This window comes from Octodon degus, unplaced genomic scaffold (assembly GCF_000260255.1).
Source record: "Octodon degus isolate 3935 unplaced genomic scaffold, OctDeg1.0 scaffold00008, whole genome shotgun sequence".
Taxonomy (NCBI): Eukaryota; Metazoa; Chordata; class Mammalia; order Rodentia; family Octodontidae; genus Octodon; species Octodon degus.
The window spans coordinates 18,388,677-18,410,345 of record NW_004524584.1 but is presented as its reverse complement, the minus strand read 5'-3'; the positions used below and the strand labels follow the sequence as shown (position 1 = coordinate 18,410,345).

General features: G+C 52.5%; 1 protein-coding gene across 4 annotated transcripts; it reads left to right on the top strand.

Moving 5' to 3' along the window:
• Positions 1-122: 122 nt before the first annotated feature.
• Brd9 (bromodomain containing 9) lies at positions 123-18,564 on the top strand. Of its 4 annotated transcripts, none has more exons than XM_012512623.2 (17): positions 123-264; positions 425-639; positions 927-1,059; positions 2,330-2,390; positions 3,154-3,298; positions 4,736-4,846; positions 5,450-5,562; positions 6,513-6,645; positions 7,295-7,370; positions 8,235-8,330; positions 9,738-9,870; positions 11,035-11,146; positions 15,027-15,065; positions 15,835-15,937; positions 16,517-16,684; positions 17,962-18,069; positions 18,158-18,564. In XM_012512623.2, the coding sequence occupies exons 1-16, from the start codon at positions 213-215 to the stop codon at positions 18,060-18,062; spliced, it is 1,791 nt and encodes a 596-aa protein (XP_012368077.1). In that variant the 5' UTR covers positions 123-212; the 3' UTR covers positions 18,063-18,069; positions 18,158-18,564. The 4 variants fall into 4 exon arrangements, with proteins under 4 accessions (XP_012368077.1, XP_004625235.1, XP_023562244.1 ...); XM_004625178.2 differs by having other exon boundaries at positions 5,447-5,562; XM_023706476.1 differs by having other exon boundaries at positions 5,429-5,562.
• Positions 18,565-21,669: the final 3,105 nt, after the last annotated feature.

Below are 21,669 nucleotides of genomic sequence, written 5' to 3'. Positions count from 1 at the left end.
ACCCGCCGGGCAACTCCGCTCGGCGCCACCCCGCCGGGCTCAGCTCGAATCTGCCGCGCGCGGCGCCCCGCCCTCTGACCCGGAAGCGCTCGCCCACCGCTTCCCTGACCCGGAAGCGCTCGGCGGCCGCCCGATCGTTTGCGACGGGCTGAAGCCGGTCCTCCGGCGGCCGGGCCTGCGTGGGTCTGTAGACCGCGTCTGCCGTCGCAGCCATGGGAAAGAAGCATAAGAAGCACAAAGCCGAGTGGCGTTCGTCCTACGAGGGTGTGGCCCCCGGGAGCGGGCCCGAAGGGGAGGGCGGGGTCCGAGGCGAGGGCTAGGTCGCGGGGTGTGTCCGCTGGCGAGGGGCGGGCGCGGGAGGAGACTCACGCCTCCTAGCGTCTTGCACCGGCCCAGAGGGTGCTGTGTTTCCGTCTGTGTGCAGATTACGCGGACGCGCCGCTGGAGAAGCCGTTAAAGCTGGTGCTCAAGGTCGGAGGCAGCGAGGTGACTGAGCTCTCGGGGTCCGGCCACGACTCCAGCTACTACGACGACCGGTCGGACCACGAGCGGGAGAGGCACCGAGAGAAGAAGAAGAAAAAGAAGAAGAAGGCCGAGAAAGAAAAGCACCTCGACGATGAGGAGAGGAGGAAGCGGAAGGTAATGGGAAGAGCGGCCACCTGGCCAGGGTCTGTTTCCCAGTGGCTGCCCTCTGCGGGGATCCTGGAGCAGGGGAACGCAGGAGGGTCTCCAAGAGAAGAGGCAGTGTGAGTGCACTCTAGGAGGGTCCCTAGAAGGGGAGGGGACTGCGGGAAGGCAGAAGGGTGCTGTCCGCAGTGGGTGCGCCTCAGGGGTGTCCCCAGGAGAGGAGGCTGTGGGCCAATAGAGGACAGCTGTGGAGTCTAAGTACCCCCCAGTTGCTCTGCCTCTCATTCCTCTGACTGCAGGAAGAGAAGAAGCGCAAGCGAGAGAAAGAGCACTGTGACACAGAGGGAGAGGCTGAAGACTTCGACCCTGGGAAAAAGGTGGAGGTGGAGCCGCCCCCTGACCGGCCAGTGCGAGCATGCCGGACGCAGCCAGGCAAGAGCATGCCCCATTCCCGTGGGCAGACACGCATGTCTCTGCAGTCCATTGCCTGGTGCCACCTGCGTCCCCTGGACCTGTGGGTCCTGCCTCTATCTAGAGCAGGAGTCTGGAGTCCTTTCAAGTGACTATAGGTGGGAATGGAGGAAGCCCCAGTCCTCAGTGAGATTTGGCTCATGAGTACCTTCTTTTATGGCACTTGGGTAGATTCTTCAGGTAGTGTTGTCCATGACTCAGTGCAGTCCACCCTGCCAAGGCTTTGTGCTTAAGGCAAGCCTTGTCTCCCTCTAATGTTCTGTAGTGTCTGTTGGTTGGGGGTCAGGCAGGGAAATCAAGACAACTGGGGGTTGGAATATCGGGCATAAGCCAGAGGAAAGCTAGAGCTGGACTCATTCTTGCCGTCAGAAATTATTTGCATGTGCTGGCCATCCAAGAGAAAGTCCTCCAGGGCTCACTTCTTGATCTCTGTGACCACTTTTCTCTTCGGAGTATCTACCTTTCAGTGTGGGTTTGACTCCCTCTGATTTAAGGAGGCTGATGGGAGGTGCTATTGCTGACCTACAAGGAGGAATGCCCCTGCTAGTGCTTCCTCTCCCCATGGAGATCGTTGCCATGGTGAACAGCACTCGGGGTGGTTCCAGGGATGTTGGTAAATAAGGTCATTCAGGAAACAACAGTCAGACAGACCTGTCTGAGAAGTCAGCATGGGTACTGCTCATTTGATGTTCTGCATCCATCGCCAACCTTTGGGATAGCTCAGTTAGTGATACCTGGTGATTTGGGGCAGACCCTGGCCAGTTGAGATTATCAGACTGACAGTGGGCCAGAGATGAATATGGCAACCAAAGCTCCTGTGTGATGTATCAGTCCATCCTTGTGCCACAGATGAGGACCAGAGATAACCAGAGCTTGAGCAATCTCTTTAGTGAATGAATAACTAGGGAATCCAGCGTCAGCCAGTATGTCCAAGTCTTGTTCCTGTCATACCTTTCCTAGAAAATACCTGGTCTGATGGTGATGACAGCTGGATGAGTGACAGCTCTCTGGGGGAATTGGAGAGCCTTTGGGACTGGTGTGGAGCCTTTCCCACCCTCTGAGCTTCTTGGAACTGTGTTGTGGGTTGTGCTTTATGTCCTCAGTTACTGCTTGGACTTACAATACTGTGCAACGCCAAGCATAACTAAGAATTGAAACAAATTCTGTAACAAAGTGATGCTGGAATCTTTCTGCTGAATTTTAACTTTTTTATTTTCTTTTAATATCCCAGCGGAGAATGAGAGCACACCTATTCAGCAGCTCCTGGAGCACTTCCTCCGTCAGCTTCAGAGGTACACTTGGTGCTTAGAGGGATGTTTGGGGGCTCTATGGGGCGTCACCTTCCTCTGCTGAGGTGTCACCCCTCACCTTATCCCGGGGATAAGCCAGAGGAAAGCTAGAGCTGGATTCTTACTCTTGTCATCAGAAATTATTTGCATGTGCTGGCCATGTAAGAGAAAGTCCTCCAGGGCTCACTTCTTCATCTCTGTGACCACTTTTCTCTTCGGAGGCTTCATCTTGAGTGGATAGCACCATGCACTGGGGTGGGCAATCACTGGGAAGGAAAAGCCACAACTTCCAGGTGGGGTCAGGCAAGAGGGCCAAGGATATCTCACTTGTGCCCTGGAGGTCAGCGGCAGTGGGATGAGGTACGTAGCAGAGTTGTCTTGGCCTTGCTCTTCAGGGCTGGAGCCAAGACACTGGTGGTGGGGTATTTGTCACATCAGAACACCTACAGCAATCTGAGAAGGCATTCATTTTATTGTTATTTTTAAGAAGTAGAATTAGAGACTAGGCGTGGTGGCGCATGCCTGTAATCCCAGCTCTTGGGAGGCTGTAAACAGGCAGATCACTACAAGTGTGATCTAGTAGTGAGACCCTGAACACCCTGTAGACCATTCCCTAAAAATACAAAATAAATAAATAAAATAATTAAATTAAAAAGAAGCAAAATTAAAATTTGGCTAGTTGAAACTTGTAGATTGTAGGGAATTTTGTGTGAATTCAAAATCAAGACTTTAGGATTTCCCAATTTAAAGTTGTCTTTGCTTTTAGAAAAGACCCTCATGGATTTTTTGCTTTTCCTGTGACGGATGCAATTGCTCCCGGATATTCAATGATAATAAAACATCCGATGGACTTTGGCACAATGAAAGACAAAATCGTAGCTAATGAATACAAGTCAGTCACAGAATTTAAGGTAAGTAAATTTATTTTAAATTAAATCATCTTCTGAAACAGTTGTGACAAAGCTGTATATGTCTGTGTTTGTGTGTTTGTAAACATTTCCTTTGCCTCAGGCTGTTTGCAGTGGTAAGCACTCACAGATGGTAGCTCTGCGTCTGGGTGCTGGTTCACAAACTGTCCAGGATGCGGATTGAACCTTTGTGTTTCTGTCTAGAAGCTAACCTGCATGCTGTATTCTACAAATGAGTTTCCTCCTTTCCTGTTTTTAAAGTTATTGTGCTGATGTAGGTCAGTCACTGTGTCCCATTTGGCTGGCCTGGCTCAAGCATGGGTATTTTTAGAAGCATGAATTTCATGATATTTAGCTTGTCTTGTAAAATTGAGGCATTTAAATTTTCTATTTTTAGAATATTTGTATTTGTTGCTTTATTTTTAACTCTGCTTCTTAGATCTGGCCAGGCCATTAAAAATTGTTTACTGTCTTTGCAGCCAGGTACAAAGCAAAAGGAATGCTTGGTGATGTTAGTATTAGTATTGGGGGCATTAGTGTTCCTTCTTGGGTTGAAGATTCTGGAAAAGCCTTTCTGATCTTGTGCAGTGGTGATGTTTAATGAACATTGCCGTGTTTAATGAACATGTTATTCCTGACTCAGGAATAACACGGCAGCCCTAAGCAGGAGTAGGAGAAAGGCTCACTCTTTAGGAGAGTCAGGTGAGAGCAGCTTGTTAAGCAGTTCACTCTGGGTCCTCTCCCTTTCCTAGTTGTGGCCCCAACATGTCACTGAGTGATAGACCCAGAAGATGAGCAATGTCCCTTCCATCACTTGTCCAGAACTAGAGAGGGCCCTGTGCTTCATGACTCGAGCCTGCCCTTCAAGGCCCAGAACAGTGACATGGTGAGGGCACTTGCAGGTGAGCCCTGTATCCCCATACCATGCTCAGCTCACCTGCTGCAGGCACTTGCTGAGAAGTTTGTGATAATTGAGTACCAGTGTTTTTCAAACGATGCATTTTTTCTTTCAATTGTTAGTAAGGTTGTCTTTACTTTCGAGAAGGTATTTTTCTGTGAACTAAATGTTAAATTCTGGATGGAAAATCCTCAGAGGCAGAGGACATGCCAGATGTGTTACTTCTTGTTCCTGTTGTGTCCAGATCTCTGCTGAAGCGGGCAGGAGCTCCTGGGGAAGGAAGCTCAGGATATTCACATCTTCTTATAAATGCAAGTTCAAAAGCCAGAGGCTTTGGCCAGCCTTTCTCTGGAAAACTTTTCACACAGTTAAACTGTGAACGACTTCAAAGTGTTGAGTTCTTAAAAGTCACTTTAAGATAAAGGAGCCAAGTTTCTTTTCCACTCAATTTCAGCCCTTCCCTTTTGGCCTCAGGAACTGAGATCTCTGTAGCTGTCTGTGTAGCATCTCACGCTTGACGAAATCCTTCTGTTTCTTCTCAGGCAGATTTCAAACTGATGTGTGATAATGCAATGACCTACAATAGACCTGACACTGTGTACTACAAGTTAGCCAAGAAGATTCTCCACGCAGGCTTTAAGATGATGAGCAAAGTAAGAAACCCACTAACACAGCAAGCCAGAGAGCCACAGTTGTGTTCTAACTTCTTGTGCCCATCAGATTCATGTGAATGACATGCTCCATCCATGCCGTGCCCTGGGCTGACCTGCTCTAGCTGCCCTCTCCTCAGGCACTGCCCCCACCTGTGGCTCACGTGCTGCCTTCCATGGGACTGAAAAGTGCTTGGTCTTGGGGTCAGGCTTGTCAGAATCAGTCCTTCGGGTTTGTTTTGTGGCAGCCTCCTAAAAGCCAGATGGCACATGCTTGTCCTCTGGGCCTTCCTGAGGGGGCTCCCAGTCTGCTGTGAGCCAAGAGCATGCATCCCCTGCAGGCGAGGCTACGCGCTGTGCTGGGCTGTGGCTGTCCCCCTCCAGCTCTGGGCTGTGCCTTTGGCACTAAGCCCGGCAGCAGCCCACGGCAATGCCTGGGCACTAGGTCAGGCAGGGGAGGTGTGGCCATCCATCCCATGCCATCGGCAGGCTCCGTGGCTGAGGGAGAGGTAAAGTCCTGCTGCTCTTCCTTTCTGATTCTAGGAGCGGCTGTTAGCTCTGAAGCGCAGCATGTCGTTTATGCAGGACATGGATTTCTCTCAGCAGGCGGCTCTCTTGGGCAGCGAGGACACGGCCGTTGAGGAGCCTGTTCCTGAGGTTGTCCCAGTGCAAGTAGAAACTGCCAAGAAATCCAAAAAGCCAAGTAGAGAAGTCATCAGGTAAGGTGTGTAGGAGGCATGGAGCACAGGAGAGCGGGAGCTTTACTGAATGGGGGGCAAGGAAGACCCGTGTGAGGCCTGGCCTAGAATGCCTTCCTGGACCAGCAGCTGCACAGCCTGGAAATCGGGAGGACTGTGTCCATGGCTCTGTTGGCATTTCACCCAGAATGGCCTGCAGATAGTTCAGTGCGGTGACCAGATGCGTTCTATGTGCTGCTGCTCTGTCCTGCCACTGTCATTTTATTAGGGTACCAATGGCCCTAGACAGTGGCCCTTCTGGTCCTCTTGGTCTTCTGACATACGGAATCTCGCTGTCTAGTGCCTGAGGGCAGTGGCAAAGCTGCAGTGTTGATTCCGTCTCCAGATCTCAGCCTGGGCCTCTGACATTTAATCCACACCATAGGCAGCTGTATAATGGCCCTGCCTTGGACCACGGCTCACAACACCTTTTACCATGCAGATTTCCAGAGTGTCCCCGCTGGGTTGATCAGGCAGTATGCGCAGGGTAAGGCCTCCCAGGCTGGTGAGGGTCCACCACCCCTCCGCCTTCCACAGGAGGCAGGTGTCTTCCCCAGGCACTGTGCCCAGAAGCCTTTGGCTGTTTGAGTGAAACTGCTATGTGGGGATTCTGGGGCAACTGCTGAACCTTGCCCAACCCACAAGGGGAGTCCTGCTGCTCCTCCTGAGGGAACCTTTGGTGCCTGTACCAGGCAGTGTCCAGCACTTCTTCTGTTCTCACGGTTACAAAGTGTTCAGTGAGCTGTGGAGATTAGGAGGGTGCTGACCTGCACTGACTCTTCATCCCAAGAAGGTAGCCTGTTTTGTTGTGATAAGAACAAGACACACAGTCGGTGTACCCCAGGTTGCTGCCGGCCACATGTGGGTGTGGGGAGTCAGCCTGCGGTACAGGACAGTGCTGCCCTGAGTGATGTCTGGTCCCTGCCTTGCAGCTGCATGTTTGAGCCGGAAGGGAATGCCTGCAGCCTGACGGACAGCACTGCGGAGGAGCACGTCCTGGCACTGGTGGAACACGCGGCTGACGAGGCACGAGACAGGATCAACAGGTTCCTGCCAGGAGGCAAGGTAGCCACTTGGCTGCAAGCATTCATGTGTCTGTGTCACCAGGCATAGCCATCAGTCTAGTTGTCACCATGATGCCATAGGATCTGGTTGGAGCACCACAGTGTCATCCAGGCTAGGAGCTGAGTTGGCTCCATGTTTCTGGCCCTATTTCTTCAGCAAGGGCCTCCAGGAGTGTGCTCTGTCCTCACTGCATCCCACACAAGGTCAGGGCCACGTGCTGACCTCTTTGTCACCCCACTGCTTGGTGGAAGTCCTGTCATCCAGATTCCCTTTCCAGGGTATACAGCACCTCCCTGGGGCTTCATGTGCACCATGTCACAGCTGCTCCTCACGTGCGCATCCAGCCTCCTGCCTCACACATGCCCACATGGCTACATCATTTCCTGGGGTCTTCTCGGCGGTGGGTATTTGGCGGCCTGCAAGGTAGCCAGTGATATACAGAGCTGTCCACTCTGGACTTGCCTGGCTCTCTTTGGTTGGGCTTAGGAACAGTTAATGGGATGGCGTTTCAGGAGTACCATGTGGAAGGTCTGGTGTCCAAAGCAGTGTACTCTCTGCACATATGTGCAGCAGGCAGGCTTCAGTCCAGAGCCCATGTGAGAGGGAGGCTCTGGGTGGCTCACCTGCTCATGGTGTGTCTTTCTTACAGATGGGCTACCTGAAGAAGCTAGGAGACGGGAGCCTGCTGTACAGTGTGGTGAATGCCGCGGAGCCTGACGCTGAAGGTGAATGTCACCGCAGGCCACCTCTGACCTCATGGTCAGAGACCTGTTAACACATCTATGCAGCTGGGAAGGACAGCAGAGCAGCCCTGCAGCCTCTTCTATGCACGCTCTTGGTAGCATCCCCACATACATGGAGTGTGTGGTCAAGGTACACTGGGCATTGGTGCAGCTGCAGCTAAAGGCTGGAACTCTGGCCACACCCAGGTGCTGCCAGGTTGCTGGTTGTGGAAACGCTGCTGGAGGTCAGTGGTTTGAAGAAGCATTGTTTCGTGCATCATTTCTCACAGCAGAGACTGAGACCATTTCTCATGCCACCTCTCAGACTTAAGATACTCCCACAGGCACCCTCGGGCAGGAGAAGGCACTGCCAGGGCTGCCTTCCCACTTTGCTAGTGTCTCACCACGAGATGGGTGGCTCCTCATGTTCCCAGCCTTCCATTTGCTGCTTTGTCACTTTTCACAGGAATGCTCTATGGTGTTCTCCATAGAGAAGAGATGAGGTGAACAGCTCTCAGGTTAAAGGATGTGGAATTGAGGTCCATTAGGTATGGGTGGTATGACAGCGGGACAGGCCTGAAATCAGCAGACGTGCAGATGGGGACACGAGCAGACTAGGTCTCCTCGAGGTGTGGAGCTGGCAGTTTGGAAATGCTGAACACTGCCACTATGATGGCCACAGACGCAGCATGGTTTTGTTTTATCAACTTTGGTTACTTACAAAATGAAATTGCTGAAAGTACTGTGAAGAATGCTGATTCTCCTTTGTGAGCTGGTTCTTAGATGGTCCTTCTAGAGTCTGTCTTCTGTCTCCCTAGTCCCTATGCTCTAGCATGTGACCTCCTCACTCCTCTTGTGTCCCCGTAGAAGAGGAGACGCACCCCGTGGACCTGAGCTCACTCTCCAGTAAGCTGCTACCAGGCTTCACGACACTGGGCTTCAAAGATGAGAGGAGAAACAAAGGTACCTGTGGGGACCTTGTGGAGGGGCTCCCAGAGTCAAAGGCTGGTGCGATGTGGCTGGCGTGGCAGATGCTAAAATCATCAGTCTCTTATTAAAGAGTTTCCTCACATTGTTTTATGGCCATGTCTAGATTCAGGCTTTAAATTTAAGACCAAAGTAGTAGGAATGACAGTTCCATGAGTTCCTTCTCTGCTGTTTTCTGTCTCAGGGGTGTGTGTGTGTGTGTGTGTGTGTGTGTGTGTGTGTGCATGTAAGACAAGATACACAGTCTCACTATGTAGACTGGACTTGTGATTCTCCTATTTTAGCCTCCCAAGTGCTGGGATTACAGGTGCACGCCACCACTCACCGCCCCAGTCTCAGTAATGGTCTCAGTGTGCCCCGGGGGCAGGGCCATCATGGCACCCTGGGGATTGAACCCCAGCTGCTGTGCTCTGCCTAAGCTGTCAGGCAAGCCCTCTGCTGTTTGCCCTTGAACATGTGTATTTTTGTCCATGCATGGCTTTCTCAGCTTGCTGTGGACCGTGCATGTTTTCCTATGTGTGTGCTTGTGGTAAGCTTGCTTGGTGTGAGTGTGTACTTCAGTGCATGTGTTGTGAGACTGGCCACTAGGCAGCTGCTCCTTGGTGGCCCTGTCTGGGATGGGAGGAACATTTTTTCCTTCTCTTGGAGGCTCTCAGATCTAGATGTGCTTCAGGGAAGTCTTCTATAACTCTTAAGGTGCAGAAATGTGTTAGAAACACAGTGAGCACTTTGATTTCTGTGGATTTAGTGTCCCTGGAGTTTTTCTAGAATACCCTTTCAGTGTATCAGGCTGTGTCCCCATCTTCCTCATTTCTTTCTTTTTTTTTTTTTTCCTTTCTTTAGTTTTATTTAATCTATTTTGGCAGAACCAGGGATTGAACTCAGGCCCTTGCACTTGCCAGGCAAGTGCTTATTCTACTGAGCTATCTCCCCAGCCCTCTTCTTCCTTTCTTGAGTCTGTTGCTTCATACACATCCTGGCCTGTGCTGTGTTGGGGTGCCATGGAGAGTCAGCTGGTGTCACCCCACTCAGGCAGTTCCCTGGAAACATGCCATCTCACCCTCGATGGGATAGCCATGGCCTGGGCTTGAGTGTATTATTTGTGGAATGCTCTTCTTTGTTGCTATGGGTGTTTAAATTCTCCCTTGCTTGGGCCTCCCTCCTGCTGAGTGGGTTAACTTCCATGTCCCCTGGGCAGGATCAGCCCTGGTAGGCTCAGTTCCCAAAGCATCTGTCAGAGAGTTTTGTGCCCGTTGGTAGCACAGGCACCGGCGGCGCTTCATGGAGTCAGGGCGAGGAAGGCTGACAACCAGGAAGAGAATTGCATGTGGCCATTCTGTGTGCCCCAAGCCTGAAACAGTGCCCCTTGTGCTCCCTCCTCAGTCACATTCTTGTCCAGTGCCAGCACTGCCCTGTCCATGCAGAATAACTGCGTGTTTGGCGACTTGAAGTCGGATGAGATGGAGCTGCTGTATTCGGCCTACGGGGATGAGACAGGCGTGCAGTGTGCGCTGAGGTGAGCCTGGCTTGTAGGTGGCCCTGCCTGAGCCCCTTTGCTGTGTGGTGCCCGCCATTTCCCAGGGCGTGGTTTGGGGCCCACCTCTGCCTGCGGGGAAGCAGCCTGGGCCACAGGTGAAGAAGGGCAGCGGAAACTGCATGCGCTCTCCAGCTGACCTCCAGCTGTTCGCCCTGGCTTGCTGCAGGCTGTCTTGGAACGTAGTCACGGTTTTGAGGTAGTGATGGTCCAGGCTGCAGCTCTGTGAAGAGCCTCTGTGTTGCGCTGACTGTGCTTGTAGTAGTTTGTTTCACAGTCATATTGGAACGTGTTTCTTAGTGAGTTGACTAGGGCTGCTGTGACAAAGTTCTCTAGCTGGGGTGTGAGCAGCATTGATGAGCTTCATAGTCCTGGAGGCCGGAAGTCAGACTAGGGGGCCAGCAGGCTTGATTTGGTGTGTGTAGATGCCATCTTCTTGTCTCCTGGTCCTTCTGTTAACGCCTGTGTGTCCTGACCAGCACTCCTGGAAGGACTAGACCTCCTGCCTTCATGCCTATCTGAAAACCCCATGCAGACCTTTGGTCCCACCTAGGAGGGGTCGCATGGCCCTCTGCAGTCATAGCTGCAATACCCCTGGTGGAGGCCTGGCTTCCTAGCAGCTCTGCTTCCTGGCTGGACCCAGCCCAGCAGCCGTCTGTGTTCCTCCCTGTCCTCCAGGTCTTTGAAGTCTGTGGAGCCCTTCATCCATGGTTGGTGCGCTGATTCTAAGACTGGATTTTTTTCCCTGCCTACTTCTTAAAATGTATGAATGCACCAATACTGCTCCGCCTGTTGCTGCACTCAGTTCAGTATCTTCCCAGTCTGTGATTTAGAGTCCAGACCAGGAGGTGTACGCACCCTCCACCTACACAAGACAGTGCATGTGTCATTGTTCGTACAGATCATATGCACATTTTGTGTCCATACTACTTCCCACCATTGCTTTCGAAATTCCCTGCAGAGCCTTCAGCTAGTTCTGGTCATAGATCACAGTAACAGTCTCAGGAACACCAAGAGTCACCTGCAGCTCACCATGTGGGAGTCATGGCCAGCGGCTGCTGGTCAGGACTGCCATCACTGGCACTGCAGGGCCTCCAGATTAAAGACTTGCTTTGTCACCCTGTCCCTCTTACGATCCCCTTCCAGCCTGCAGGAGTTCGTGAAAGACGCCGGGAGCTACAGCAAAAAGATGGTGGATGATCTCCTGGACCAAATCACAGGTGGAGACCACTCGCGGATGCTCCTCCAGCTGAAGCAGGTGGGCTCTGGGGAAGACACTGTAAGGGTGCGGTTGCTGGCCCCTCCTGGGGCCTTGCTCCTTGGAACAGAGCCCATCCCGCATGCCTGGTTCCCAGGGAAGAACAACTTTGGGAGAATGAGTTTTGGCTGCTCTTCTCACATTAGCTTTAAAGTTTGCTTTAAAAATTTACCTGGTAGAAAAACTTGTTACGTGTTTATCGTGTGTGGTCCTCTTCCTGAGTTTTTCATCTCTAGGATTCTGTTTGGTTCTTTTTTGCCTTTTCATGCTCTTACATCTGTTTGTGTTTCATTTTAATCTTGAACGTGTTCATCGTGTTTACTGCGGCTGCTTTTGAAGCCGTCCCTGGACCTGCCCTGGGGGTATCGGCCGTCCCTGACTGCTCCCATGCACCCCCATGGCTCTGATCGGACACAGGCCCTTGCTGGGGCTTAGGTTTACACAGTATAGTGACAGACACCAGTCTTGCACAGCCTCTGAGAACTGGAGGTGCAGGTTGGAACGCAGATATGACTAAAAGCAAGTGAGATCCTAAAAGACCAACACAAAACAAAGAAATATATTAACTGTTGTAATACAGAAATTATGTGTTAGTGTAAAAAGTTTTTCTAGGTATTGGGTAAGCAAAGTGTTACCTTTGATTACATGTTAAGGGTGTTCTTGATGTGCTATTAGAAAAATTTGAATTGGTACTTACAGTGTATTTCTGTTAAACAAGGCTGTTGAATTTCTTTCTTCCCCTGGGTCTTGGGGATCAAACCCAGGTCTTTGTGCATGATGAGCAAACACCAAGCATTGGAGCTGCGTCTACTAGTCAAAGACTGGTTGGCGTTTATTGTCTTGAAGGATACTCACATTTGTTCTGACAGAAAGCTTGGTTACTGGGCATCGTTTTTCACTGCGGAACTGGCCTAGGGTAGCCTTTTTGGTAGGACGGTTCAGCCTCAGGGCTAGGAGTGGAACCTTCGGTCCCTTCCGAAGTTTTCTGTAAGGTTTCTGTGCTAGCTGGGTGGACCTCTATGCACATGGGTGCTCAGAGAGCTTGGCCCATGACACTTATGGTGGCTCTTCTGGCCTGAGTCTTGCCCTTGCTGCCATGAACCCCCCTAGGGCTCTACCCCAGCCATGAGCTCAACTCCTGCTCTGGCTTTGTCCTTGGGCAGGTGGGTATCCAGGTTCAGTGTACAGCGTCGCCTTGCCTGCCGTACAGCAGGAGGAGGCCTTGCCCCGTGGCCCTGGCGCAAGGTCATACTGTCAGCGAGCTGTGGACTCCAGCTTAGCTACATTTTTGAGAGTGAGTGAACTGGTGTTAGAGTTGAATAATTCCAGGCGTTCCGTAACATTGATAAAGTATACAATAGAAACCTTTTATGAGCAAAGAGACCTCAAAATGATGTCCACGTCTGTCATGAAAAGCTGGTGGAAATCATAGCATTCCTGAGCAGCCTTGTCTGAGACAAAGATCACAGATACAGATGTGCACACTGAATGCCTGTTTGTGAGGAACCATCACGGAATGGAGACATTGCGAAGGGAGGACTTCTGCTGGAACACAAGACGAGGCCAGCAGAGTTGCAGGCCCACCGCTGCCTGTGTTTGTGCCGCCACCACCAATGCGCTCTCACCGCTGGGCACAGACTGTCAGGGGAATTGGCAGGGCTCCGGGGCAGAAGTACAGGTCAGCAGTAATGGGATGGGAGCAGTTCTTATCTATGATGGTGACGTGGAAACAGTACTGCAAGGTGCCCAGCATGAATCCAGATGGAGTGGCTCTAGTAGCTGGAGTGACAGCCTGCCTGGCTCACAGACACCACGGGATACCAACGGAGCTTCTGAAACAGATGAACACTGGAGGAAAGAGCAGCTCTCAGTACGAGGGGAGTATGTTGAGAGAAGGAAAAAAATGGAAAGCATGTTGAAGGACGCTCAGCTTGGATATGGAGCTGGTCAAGTCGGCCAGAAAATGTGCCCAAGGACTTTCTCTTTAAGTACCCAAAGGGCGAAGGGCGCAGCTATGCTCAGCCTAAGAAACGTGAGTGTTACAAAGAAACAGACATTTTCTCAAAATTTCCGAAGGATTTTCTTCCATCTCTTGCTGTCTCATCCACTAGCCATCAGATTGGGAGCTACATTGGATGGCATTGACAGCCTCCACCAGCACTTGTTGGTGAAGAATTGGCTCCGGTTTTGCCAGCGTGTTGGGGAATTGTGTCTGAGCCTGTGGCAACTAGCTTGAAGAGCTACTGTGATTGTGGGGAGGCTGCACCACTTGTTCATTGTGTATGTGCCGTGTTCGTGATTAGTAAAGTGAAAGAATACACACTGAAGTCATGCTGACCTGTAGTTATACCCATGGGATTGACTAGTAAGCATGGTAGATTAATATCTACTGTAAAAACTCAGTAGTACATTTTTGGGGGATATTGGATATAGTGTAAGTAATTTTGATATACTAGTCACCATGTATATAGTATTTAAAAAGTAATTTTAATTCAGTCAGAACACTGTATTTCAAAGAATGAATAATATTGACATTAAAATCACTGTATTGGTGGGCGTGGTAGTGTATTTGTGTGATCCCAGCACTTGCGAGGCTAAGGCAGAAAGATTATTGTGAGTTTGAGACCAGCCTGAGCTACATGTGAGTTCATGGGCAGCCTGAACTAGTGTCTCAAAATAAACAAGTTATTACGTTAAGGGATTTGCCCAAAACAAATATCATGGTCTTATAACTACACTGCTGTAGAACATTATTTTGATGGCTGCAGATTGTCTATACAAACCACTTAACTATATAGATTTTTCCTAAGTAATAAGGAGAAAACAAAGTACAATTACAAATTTCACTGAGTTAGTAAACTAAGCTGTTGTTGTTTTTCCATAAGGACTCAAGGTAGTCCCCTGGGTGGTCCGCCTTCTGACAAAGGCATCTGTTCAGTATCTTTTACCTTGATTACTCTGGATGGCTGGGCTTGATTTATTGTGCTCACCTTCTGTATGTTCTTTATGGGAAGCAAATCTGTGTCTACTTTATTCATTTTTTTATGTATTTAGTACAGGGTCCATAGATCGGACTCGTGATCCTCCGTTTCATCCTCCCAAGCGTAGGATTACAGGGGCACGCCACCATGCCCAGTCTCATTCCCTGTCTCGGTGGGCCCTCGGGGCGGGGCCAGCACCACACGCCAGGGATCGAATCCCAGTCCCTGTGCATCCGCTGAGCTATCCAGCCGGCCCTCTGTGTCTACTTTAAATGACTAGAAATAGAAAAAAATTGTTGACAAATTCTTTGGAAATTACTATACTTATATAAGGTACAAATATGGAAGTTTCTTAAGTAAACTGGGCCTGTTCCCCTATGTGCCATTCTTTATCTTTTCTACGACATAATCTTTAGAAAAGCTGTGTCTTTGATGTAAAGTGTGTATTTGTTTTACCTTTCCACCCCAAATTCAGGAGTGTTAAAATAAATATAACATTCTAACTTAAAAACAAAACAGGATGAAGGCACTGGAGGACGCACCGCCTATCCGCCTGTGCACATGTTGCCAGGGGTCTGGCTACCCGGCATACCTGTCACCTGTCTCAACAGCACTCCCACAGTCTCTGCACTTTGTCAAGCCTGAGTTTAAACAATTGGCCCTGTTTTTCCTGAGTTTTGCATTTTTGTTTTAAAAACCCTTAGCTGCTGCAGCCTTGGGAACCCACCTGCCCTTATACCCTCTCCTCATCCCCCCCACCCTATGCCCTCTGGCACAGGGCCTGGCAGGACCCCCCTGGCCATGGCATAGCAAGGCTGTGATGAGCAGGGCCCAGAGAGACAGACTGCTCTTTGTGTAGAATTGCTCTGGAAAACTGGTGTCTACCTTATTCTTTGCAGCGGAGGAACGTGCCCGTGCGAGCTGTGGACGAAGTGAAGGTGGGTTCTGGAATAAGCAAAGAGCCAAATGGGATTTGTGTGTGGTGAGGCCAGGGCAGCCCTGGTAGTGATGCGGCTAGCAGCCTTCTGTCATCCACTGTGGACAGCTCATGTCTGAGGAATGATATGGGGGCAGGTGTGGGGCTACAACACTCCCAAGTCCAGAAACGAATTTTAAAGCACAAATTCCACAGGCACTGTCAGAGATTAGAGGCTGCTGTGCCCGTGTGGTATGCAGCCGAGCCTGCCTGGCAGTGCTGTGTGTGCCCCTAGCAGGCTTAGAACTGGTTTAGGTCCCCGGGCACTTGGAGACACAGGCTTTGGCATGGATAGCTTAAGGGCAGATGGACAGTAGGAAAGTGGCAAGAGTGAGTCCAGATGGCTGCAGCGCCCTTCCAGGTGCCCCTTGCTGAGGAGGGAAAGGGGCCTTAGGCTTGGAATTCACCACCTCATGCCTGGAAAATGCCATGGGCCTTGAGGTTCTGTGTCTTACCAGGCAGGATGGTGCCCCTGTTCCACAAGGGTAGCAAAGGCCTTCCTCTGTCAGCATGGTTAGCACTGCTATGCTGCTCTGAGTAGCTTCTTTCAGAGGCACATCACACGTCCATTCATGAGCTGAGCCCCTGCCCTGGACTGGAGTTCCAGAGGTGAGGCCTCCCTCCATCTGTCCCTCTGCAGAATGCAGTGACTGCTGTCAGTGGCATGAAGTAGGATTTTTTGTATCATGTTTATTTTGGTATCACTTAAGCTTGATGATGGCCTTCTGCAGATTGGGGACTCTCTGGGAGACAGCAGTGGCTCTGTTCTGGATTTCATGTCGATGAAGTCGTATTCTGACGTCTCCCTGGACATCTCCATGCTTAGCTCTCTGGGTGAGTCCTGATCGCTTCCTGTGTGGTTTCTCATGTGGATGCCCCCTGCCATTCCTGTAGCTGTGGTGTATTGGTTCCTTGAGTTCATGAGACACAGAAAAAACCATCAGCTGTGAGATGATTGGGGAGGCCGGGTGGAGGCTGACAGGAAGCAGGCTGGATTGAGGCGGGGTCTATAGGGGCTTATCTTAGGGCTGGGGAGGGCACTGGTCCTGCATTCCTCCATGTTTTCTGACCTTCAGCAAAGCTGCCAGGTCACAGAAACTGGTCATGAGCTGGGGTGACCACTGTTGCACTCTAGTAATGTTCTCTGTTGGGAGGTCAGTGTTATGGCCAGGGCCTCCCCTGCAGTGTTTGTGCGTCATGAGGCTGGGATTCCATGTGGCTCTGCTCATGTGAGTGTGCTGGGCCCTGCTCCCCAGGCCACTGCCCTGACTACTGCTGTCCTCAGGCTGAACACCCTGTGCCAAGGTCCTGTAGCGTTGACCTCATAAGATGTGGTGGTCTTGGGCAGAGGGCCAGCGTCCAGTGCACCATGGCCCTGTGGCCCAGGCCTTCCACTCATCTCTGTTCACACAGGGAAGGTGAAGAAGGAGCTGGACCATGATGATGGCCACTTAAACCTGGATGAGACAGCGAAGCTCCTACAGGACCTGCATGAAGCTCAGGCAGAACGAGGTGGCTCCCGACCGTCCTCCAACCTCAGCTCCCTGTCCAATGCTTCTGAGAGGGAGCAGCACCCCTCAGGTAGGCCTCTCTCTGCATGGGCGGTGGCAGGTGATGTGGACAAAGGCTGGCATGTGGCCCAGGGCTGAGCGTGGCTCTGACACAAGATCTTTGCACAGCCTCAGGCAGCCATGTTTGTGCCATCGTGTCCTGTGAGCACCCAGGCTCCTCGGTTAGTGCAGACCCAGAGCAGGGAGATGCAAGTGCTGCCAAGGTGGGCTGGGTCAGGCCGCAGGGTGCCTTTGTCACTCCAGCTGACCCAGCTCCGCAGCCCCTCCCAGTTTCACTCTTGTGTCAGCCAGTGCTATGTTCTTGGTGGTCCCTCACTTTCAGGGTTTCTATTGGAGAGACCTTGTGGCTGTACCTGCCAGGGATCTCATGTTCAAGGAGAGAGGGACACCAGATACTGGCCCTGAGGGTCCTTTAAATGTGTTTCAGTTCTCTCTGTGGTGCTAGGGAGAGAGCCCTGGGCCTCATGCCAGCTAGGCAAGTGCTCTGCCCCTGAGCTACCTCCCTCAGCCCTGGTACTATTCTTTTTTTGCTTCCATATGTACTGAACTACCCCATCGGCAGAATGAGTTTTGACATTTTTCTGAGGAGGAGGCAGCCCAGAAGTTTGGCTGCAGCCCTCTGAGGAGGACCAGTACAGTCTGGGCCCCTTTCACTTCATGGTGAGGCTGTCAGCCAGGCAGTGCCTACAGTAGGTCCTGGGCGGCCGTGGGTCCCCGGGCACACCTACCGTGGTCTGGCAAGGCAGTTGGTCTTGTCTTGGCGCTTGGTGTTTGCACACACACTGAGCGAGACTGCCTGCTTTCTGTGGTTGAGTCGCAGGTAGGTCAGCCCTGACTGCATACTTGCAAAAGTTGTCCTTGTGAAGCCCAGGTGTGTTGAGGACAGCCACTCGCCAGACGTTCAGGTGGCTGATGCCAGCCCTGCCTCAGTCAAGGCAGCCCCACACCCTTGACCTGTGGTGCTGTGTTCCACATGGACCAGTGTGTACGCTTGGCTGGAGCAGCTGCTGCCCTGGGCCTGCGTGTGGCCAGCGCTCTCAGCGTCACAGCACAGTGTTGGTGGGCAGCCTGACAGCCATCCTCCATGCAGGCCAGGAAGCTTGTATCAGAGAACAGCCTTCCCAGAGTCCTGTGGGAAGGTGCTCTCTGTGCCCAGGGCATGCCCTGGGTTCCTGTCCCCCACGGTCACACTGCTCACCTCCAGTGGTCACAGAGACTTTGCTGGCTTTCCAGGCATTACAAATCTGTGTTGTCTGTTAAAATGCCATGTTGTTCTACAATTTACAGGAAGCCCTTCTCGCCTTAGTGTTGGGGAGCAGCAGGATGTGACCCATGACCCTTATGAATTCCTTCAGTCTCCAGAACCAGCAGCCCCTACAAAGAACTAACTTACAGGTAGTCTTAGGTTTCTTTTGTTTTGTAGTTTGGTTTGTTTGTACAGTCTGTCCTGAAAGAACTTATACTTGTCCCCTTTGGCCTGCAGGTTGGCCCAGGGAGTGGTGGCCTATCTGTACCATCGTGCCTCGTGTTGGTCACACAGAGACCCAGCGTCACTACTGCAGCCGTCCATGAGCAGAGAGCTCAGCATTGCAACCTGCAACCAGCTGTGCAGCTCTGTGTGGCCCCAGCTTCAGCCAGCTCGGCCCCTCCACACCAGTATGGGCCACAGGCATGGAGGGCTGCTCGGGAGCTGAGGCCAGGCCAGGGGGCAGCCTGCATCCGTGTATGTCATGCTCAGGAGGGAGGTGTTGCACTGGAAGACAGGCAGCAGTGGCCGTGGATCAGCATCAAGCACGGCGAAGTATCTGTACCTAGATGTGTTTGTTGGATGCCTGTGTGAACCACAGATTCCTCGACACAGACGCCAATAAAGTAGAGACTCTGAGCTGGCGAGCATGTGATTGTCCTGCCCTGCTGTGTGTCCCACAGGCCTCCTTCATGCTGGGAACATGGGCGTGAAGAACTGCCACGTGGGGCTAGGAGAGAATGGACACTTGGACCCAGGTGGAGGCTGTTATGGAGGGACCTGCGGGCAGCGTGTGGCGGGCGAGAGGTGGCTGAACTCTCAGGATCCTTGTGAAGGTTCCTCTGGACATCGGTGAAGGAGCTGAGAGCTGTGTGATTGAGTCAGGTGAAGCCAGGCTTGCACTCTAGGAGAGCTGAGTCCTCACGGCCCAGGAGGCAAGACCCCAGCCCCAGGTGCTCCCTGGCCCTGCGTGGTACACCCATCCCTGGGCCGGCACCCCAGCAAGGGTGTGGGAGAGGCAGTACTGGAGCTGCACTCCAAGGACGGGAGCCACTGCCACTCAGTTCTCCACACTCAGCAGATAGCCTCTATGTGCTGCGTGCCATGTGGGGGCACAGGCTTCCCCTGGGAGCAGCGTCCTGTGCTCCCGCCGGGAGGGTCACACCATATCTGTTGAACCCCTGCCAGGAGTAGAGGACATGGTGAGGATGGAAGAAAGGACCGGAGCCTAAGGCCTCGTTCTACCTTTAGCCAGACACGCTAGGTTGCATGCCTGTAGCCCTCTCCCTTTTGGGAGCCTAACATAGGACAATTACAAGTTCAAGCCCTGCCTGGGTAACCTACTGACTTAGTAAGAACTTGTCTCAGAAGGGTTTGGGATGTAGCTCAGTGTGAAGACCTGAGTTCAAACCTCTGTGTCCCCCCCAAAAAAACCTTTTTAATTTTAGTTTTGTAAAGTACACAACATAAAACTTGGCATTGACTGCTCTAAGGTGCACTGTCAAGTGGTGTTGGGGGTCTTCACAGTTGTGAAGCCACTACCTCTGTCATGTTCCAGAACATTCGGTCCCTCTAAAGACAAGCCCCATGTTCCCTGGCAGTCGGTGCTTAGACGGTCTGTGGGGACTTCACACACTAACAAGTGCCCTCCTGCACCTGGCTCCTGGCGGGAGGTTCACGGGAGCAGTCCTTGCCACTGACTCCCCTGCTTGGCTGCTCTGGGGTTGGAGCCTGAGGAGGGTTGGGATGATCTGGTATGGCCTGTGGGGACCCTGGGTCAGAAGAGCCCAGCAAGGTGAGGGCAAGCTTTGAGGTGTCTTGGGGACAAAATCCAGGGTGCATGTCCCATGCCTTCTGTCAGCCTGCATGCCACACCAGAGCGCTGAAGGCATGTGCATATGTGTGAGCTCACACTCCGCACCTGGCCTCCCTATACAGCCTCTTGGTGGGTGGTGCTGTGTCCATCCCTGCCCTGGCCTGCCACCACATGGACACAGAGCTGGGGAGGTCTCAGAGCCTTGTCTCTGGCTGCAAAGCTGCGTGGTCACAGGATGCTGGGCATGAGACCGGGCACACCTACCGTGGTCTGGCAAGGCAGTTGGTCTTGCCTTGGCGCTTGGTGTTTGCACACACACTGAGCGAGACTGCCTGCTTCCACACACTGAGCGAGACTGCCTGCTTCCTGTGGTTGAGTCACAGGTAGGTTCCTGTGGTTGAGTCACAGGTAGGTCAGCCCTGACTGCATACTTTCTAAAGTTGTCCTTGTGAAGCCCAGGTGTGTTGAGGACAGCCACTCGCCAGACGTTCAGGTGGCTGATGCCATCCCTGCCTCAGTCAAGGCAGCCCCACACCCTTGACCTATGGTACCCTGCTCCACATGGACCAGTGTGTACGCTTGGCTGGGGCGACTGCTGCCCTGGGCCTGCATGTGGCCAGCACTGTCGGCATTAGCATGGTGGTGATGGGCAGCCTGGCAGCCATCCCCCATGCAGGCCAGGAAGCTTGTATGAGAGGACAGCCTTCCCAGAGTCCTGTGGGAAGGTGCCCTCGTGCCCAGGGCATGCCTTGGGTTCCTGTCCCCCACGGTCACACCTCTCACCACCCTCAGATCCATAGCCTGCTGTGCTGTCAGATGCTCAGGGCCTGAGACCTCAGTAGGCATCCTGCTATTCTGCATCAAGCCTGCGTGGGACACTTGGGTCTGGTAGCATGAGATCCTTCTGTGGGACACTGACATCTGGGTGGTGAGCCAGGGAATAGGCAGGTGCCTACAGGAAGCCAAGTGGCCTGGTTAAAGGAGGAACTGGCCAGAGGCTCGTTGGCCCCACGCAGCCTCCCAGTGCTGCCATCGTGAGGTCCCAAGGGGGCCAGGCCTGGATGGGTAGGGACAGGCACAGTCATGGGCAGTCCTCCTCTGGCTCCTACCTGGCAAGGCTTCTGGGAAAGGTTGGGCGCCACAAGGTCCCTACAGGACATCCCGGCCACAGGATCTGGTGCTGTGGCCATGGAGGCAGCCATACTGCCCCTGCCTAGAAGTCTAGCTCCTACCAAGCTTGCCTGTCTTTATGGGAACCCAAGGCTGGTCATCCTCAGGATGGCACTGTGGGGTTAGTGGAAGTGAAGGAGGGAGGGGAGCCAAGCCATGTGAGCCACAAGCTGCCCTGAGCCACTAGCTCCCTCTGCCTTCCTGCTACAGCTATAAGAGCCCTAGCTGCCTTGTGGGTGGGCTCACCATGCTGGACTTTAGGTAGGGACTTTGAGAGAGAATCTGACAATTTACAGAGTTCTGAGGGACCCCATATGTGTCCAGGGCATAGGAGCAGTCCCTAGGAACAGGGACCCCTGCTGCTGCCTCAGGAGCCTGGGGCCCTAGGAATGGCCACAGCCATCTCCACAGGCCTAGTAGCTGGAATCAGAGGGCCTGGTAGGGTGTAGCTCTCCAGACTGGGCTTCTGTTCCCTGATTCCTGGTGACAGCCTGTGGGCCCCAGCCACTTAACCCACATGCAGTGAAGCAGTACCGTAAGGTGGGCTGTGGTGGGATGCTGTCCAATTCTGTCCTTCACCTCCCCATCGTAGGGCCACAACATTCAACACCCACAGCCTAAGGAGAGGTTTATTTGGCTCATGGTTTCAGGGGATTCAGTCCATGGTTGGCTGGGTCCAGGGCAGAAATGGTGGCAGAATGGCATCCCAAGGAAAGTTGCTCACCACATGGAGGCCAGGAAGCAGAGAGCAGGGAGCGCCAGG

Bases quoted from the DNA above. Each gene is read 5' to 3' on its own strand.
- Brd9 (XM_023706475.1), top strand. From the start codon at position 213: ATGGGAAAGAAGCATAAGAAGCACAAAGCCGAGTGGCGTTCGTCCTAC. The intron at 265-424 runs GTGTGGCCCCCG...GTCTGTGTGCAG, and splicing joins GTGGCGTTCGTCCTACGAGG to ATTACGCGGACGCGCCGCTG. The intron at 4,847-5,386 runs GTAAGAAACCCA...TTCTGATTCTAG, and splicing joins GCTTTAAGATGATGAGCAAA to GAGCGGCTGTTAGCTCTGAA.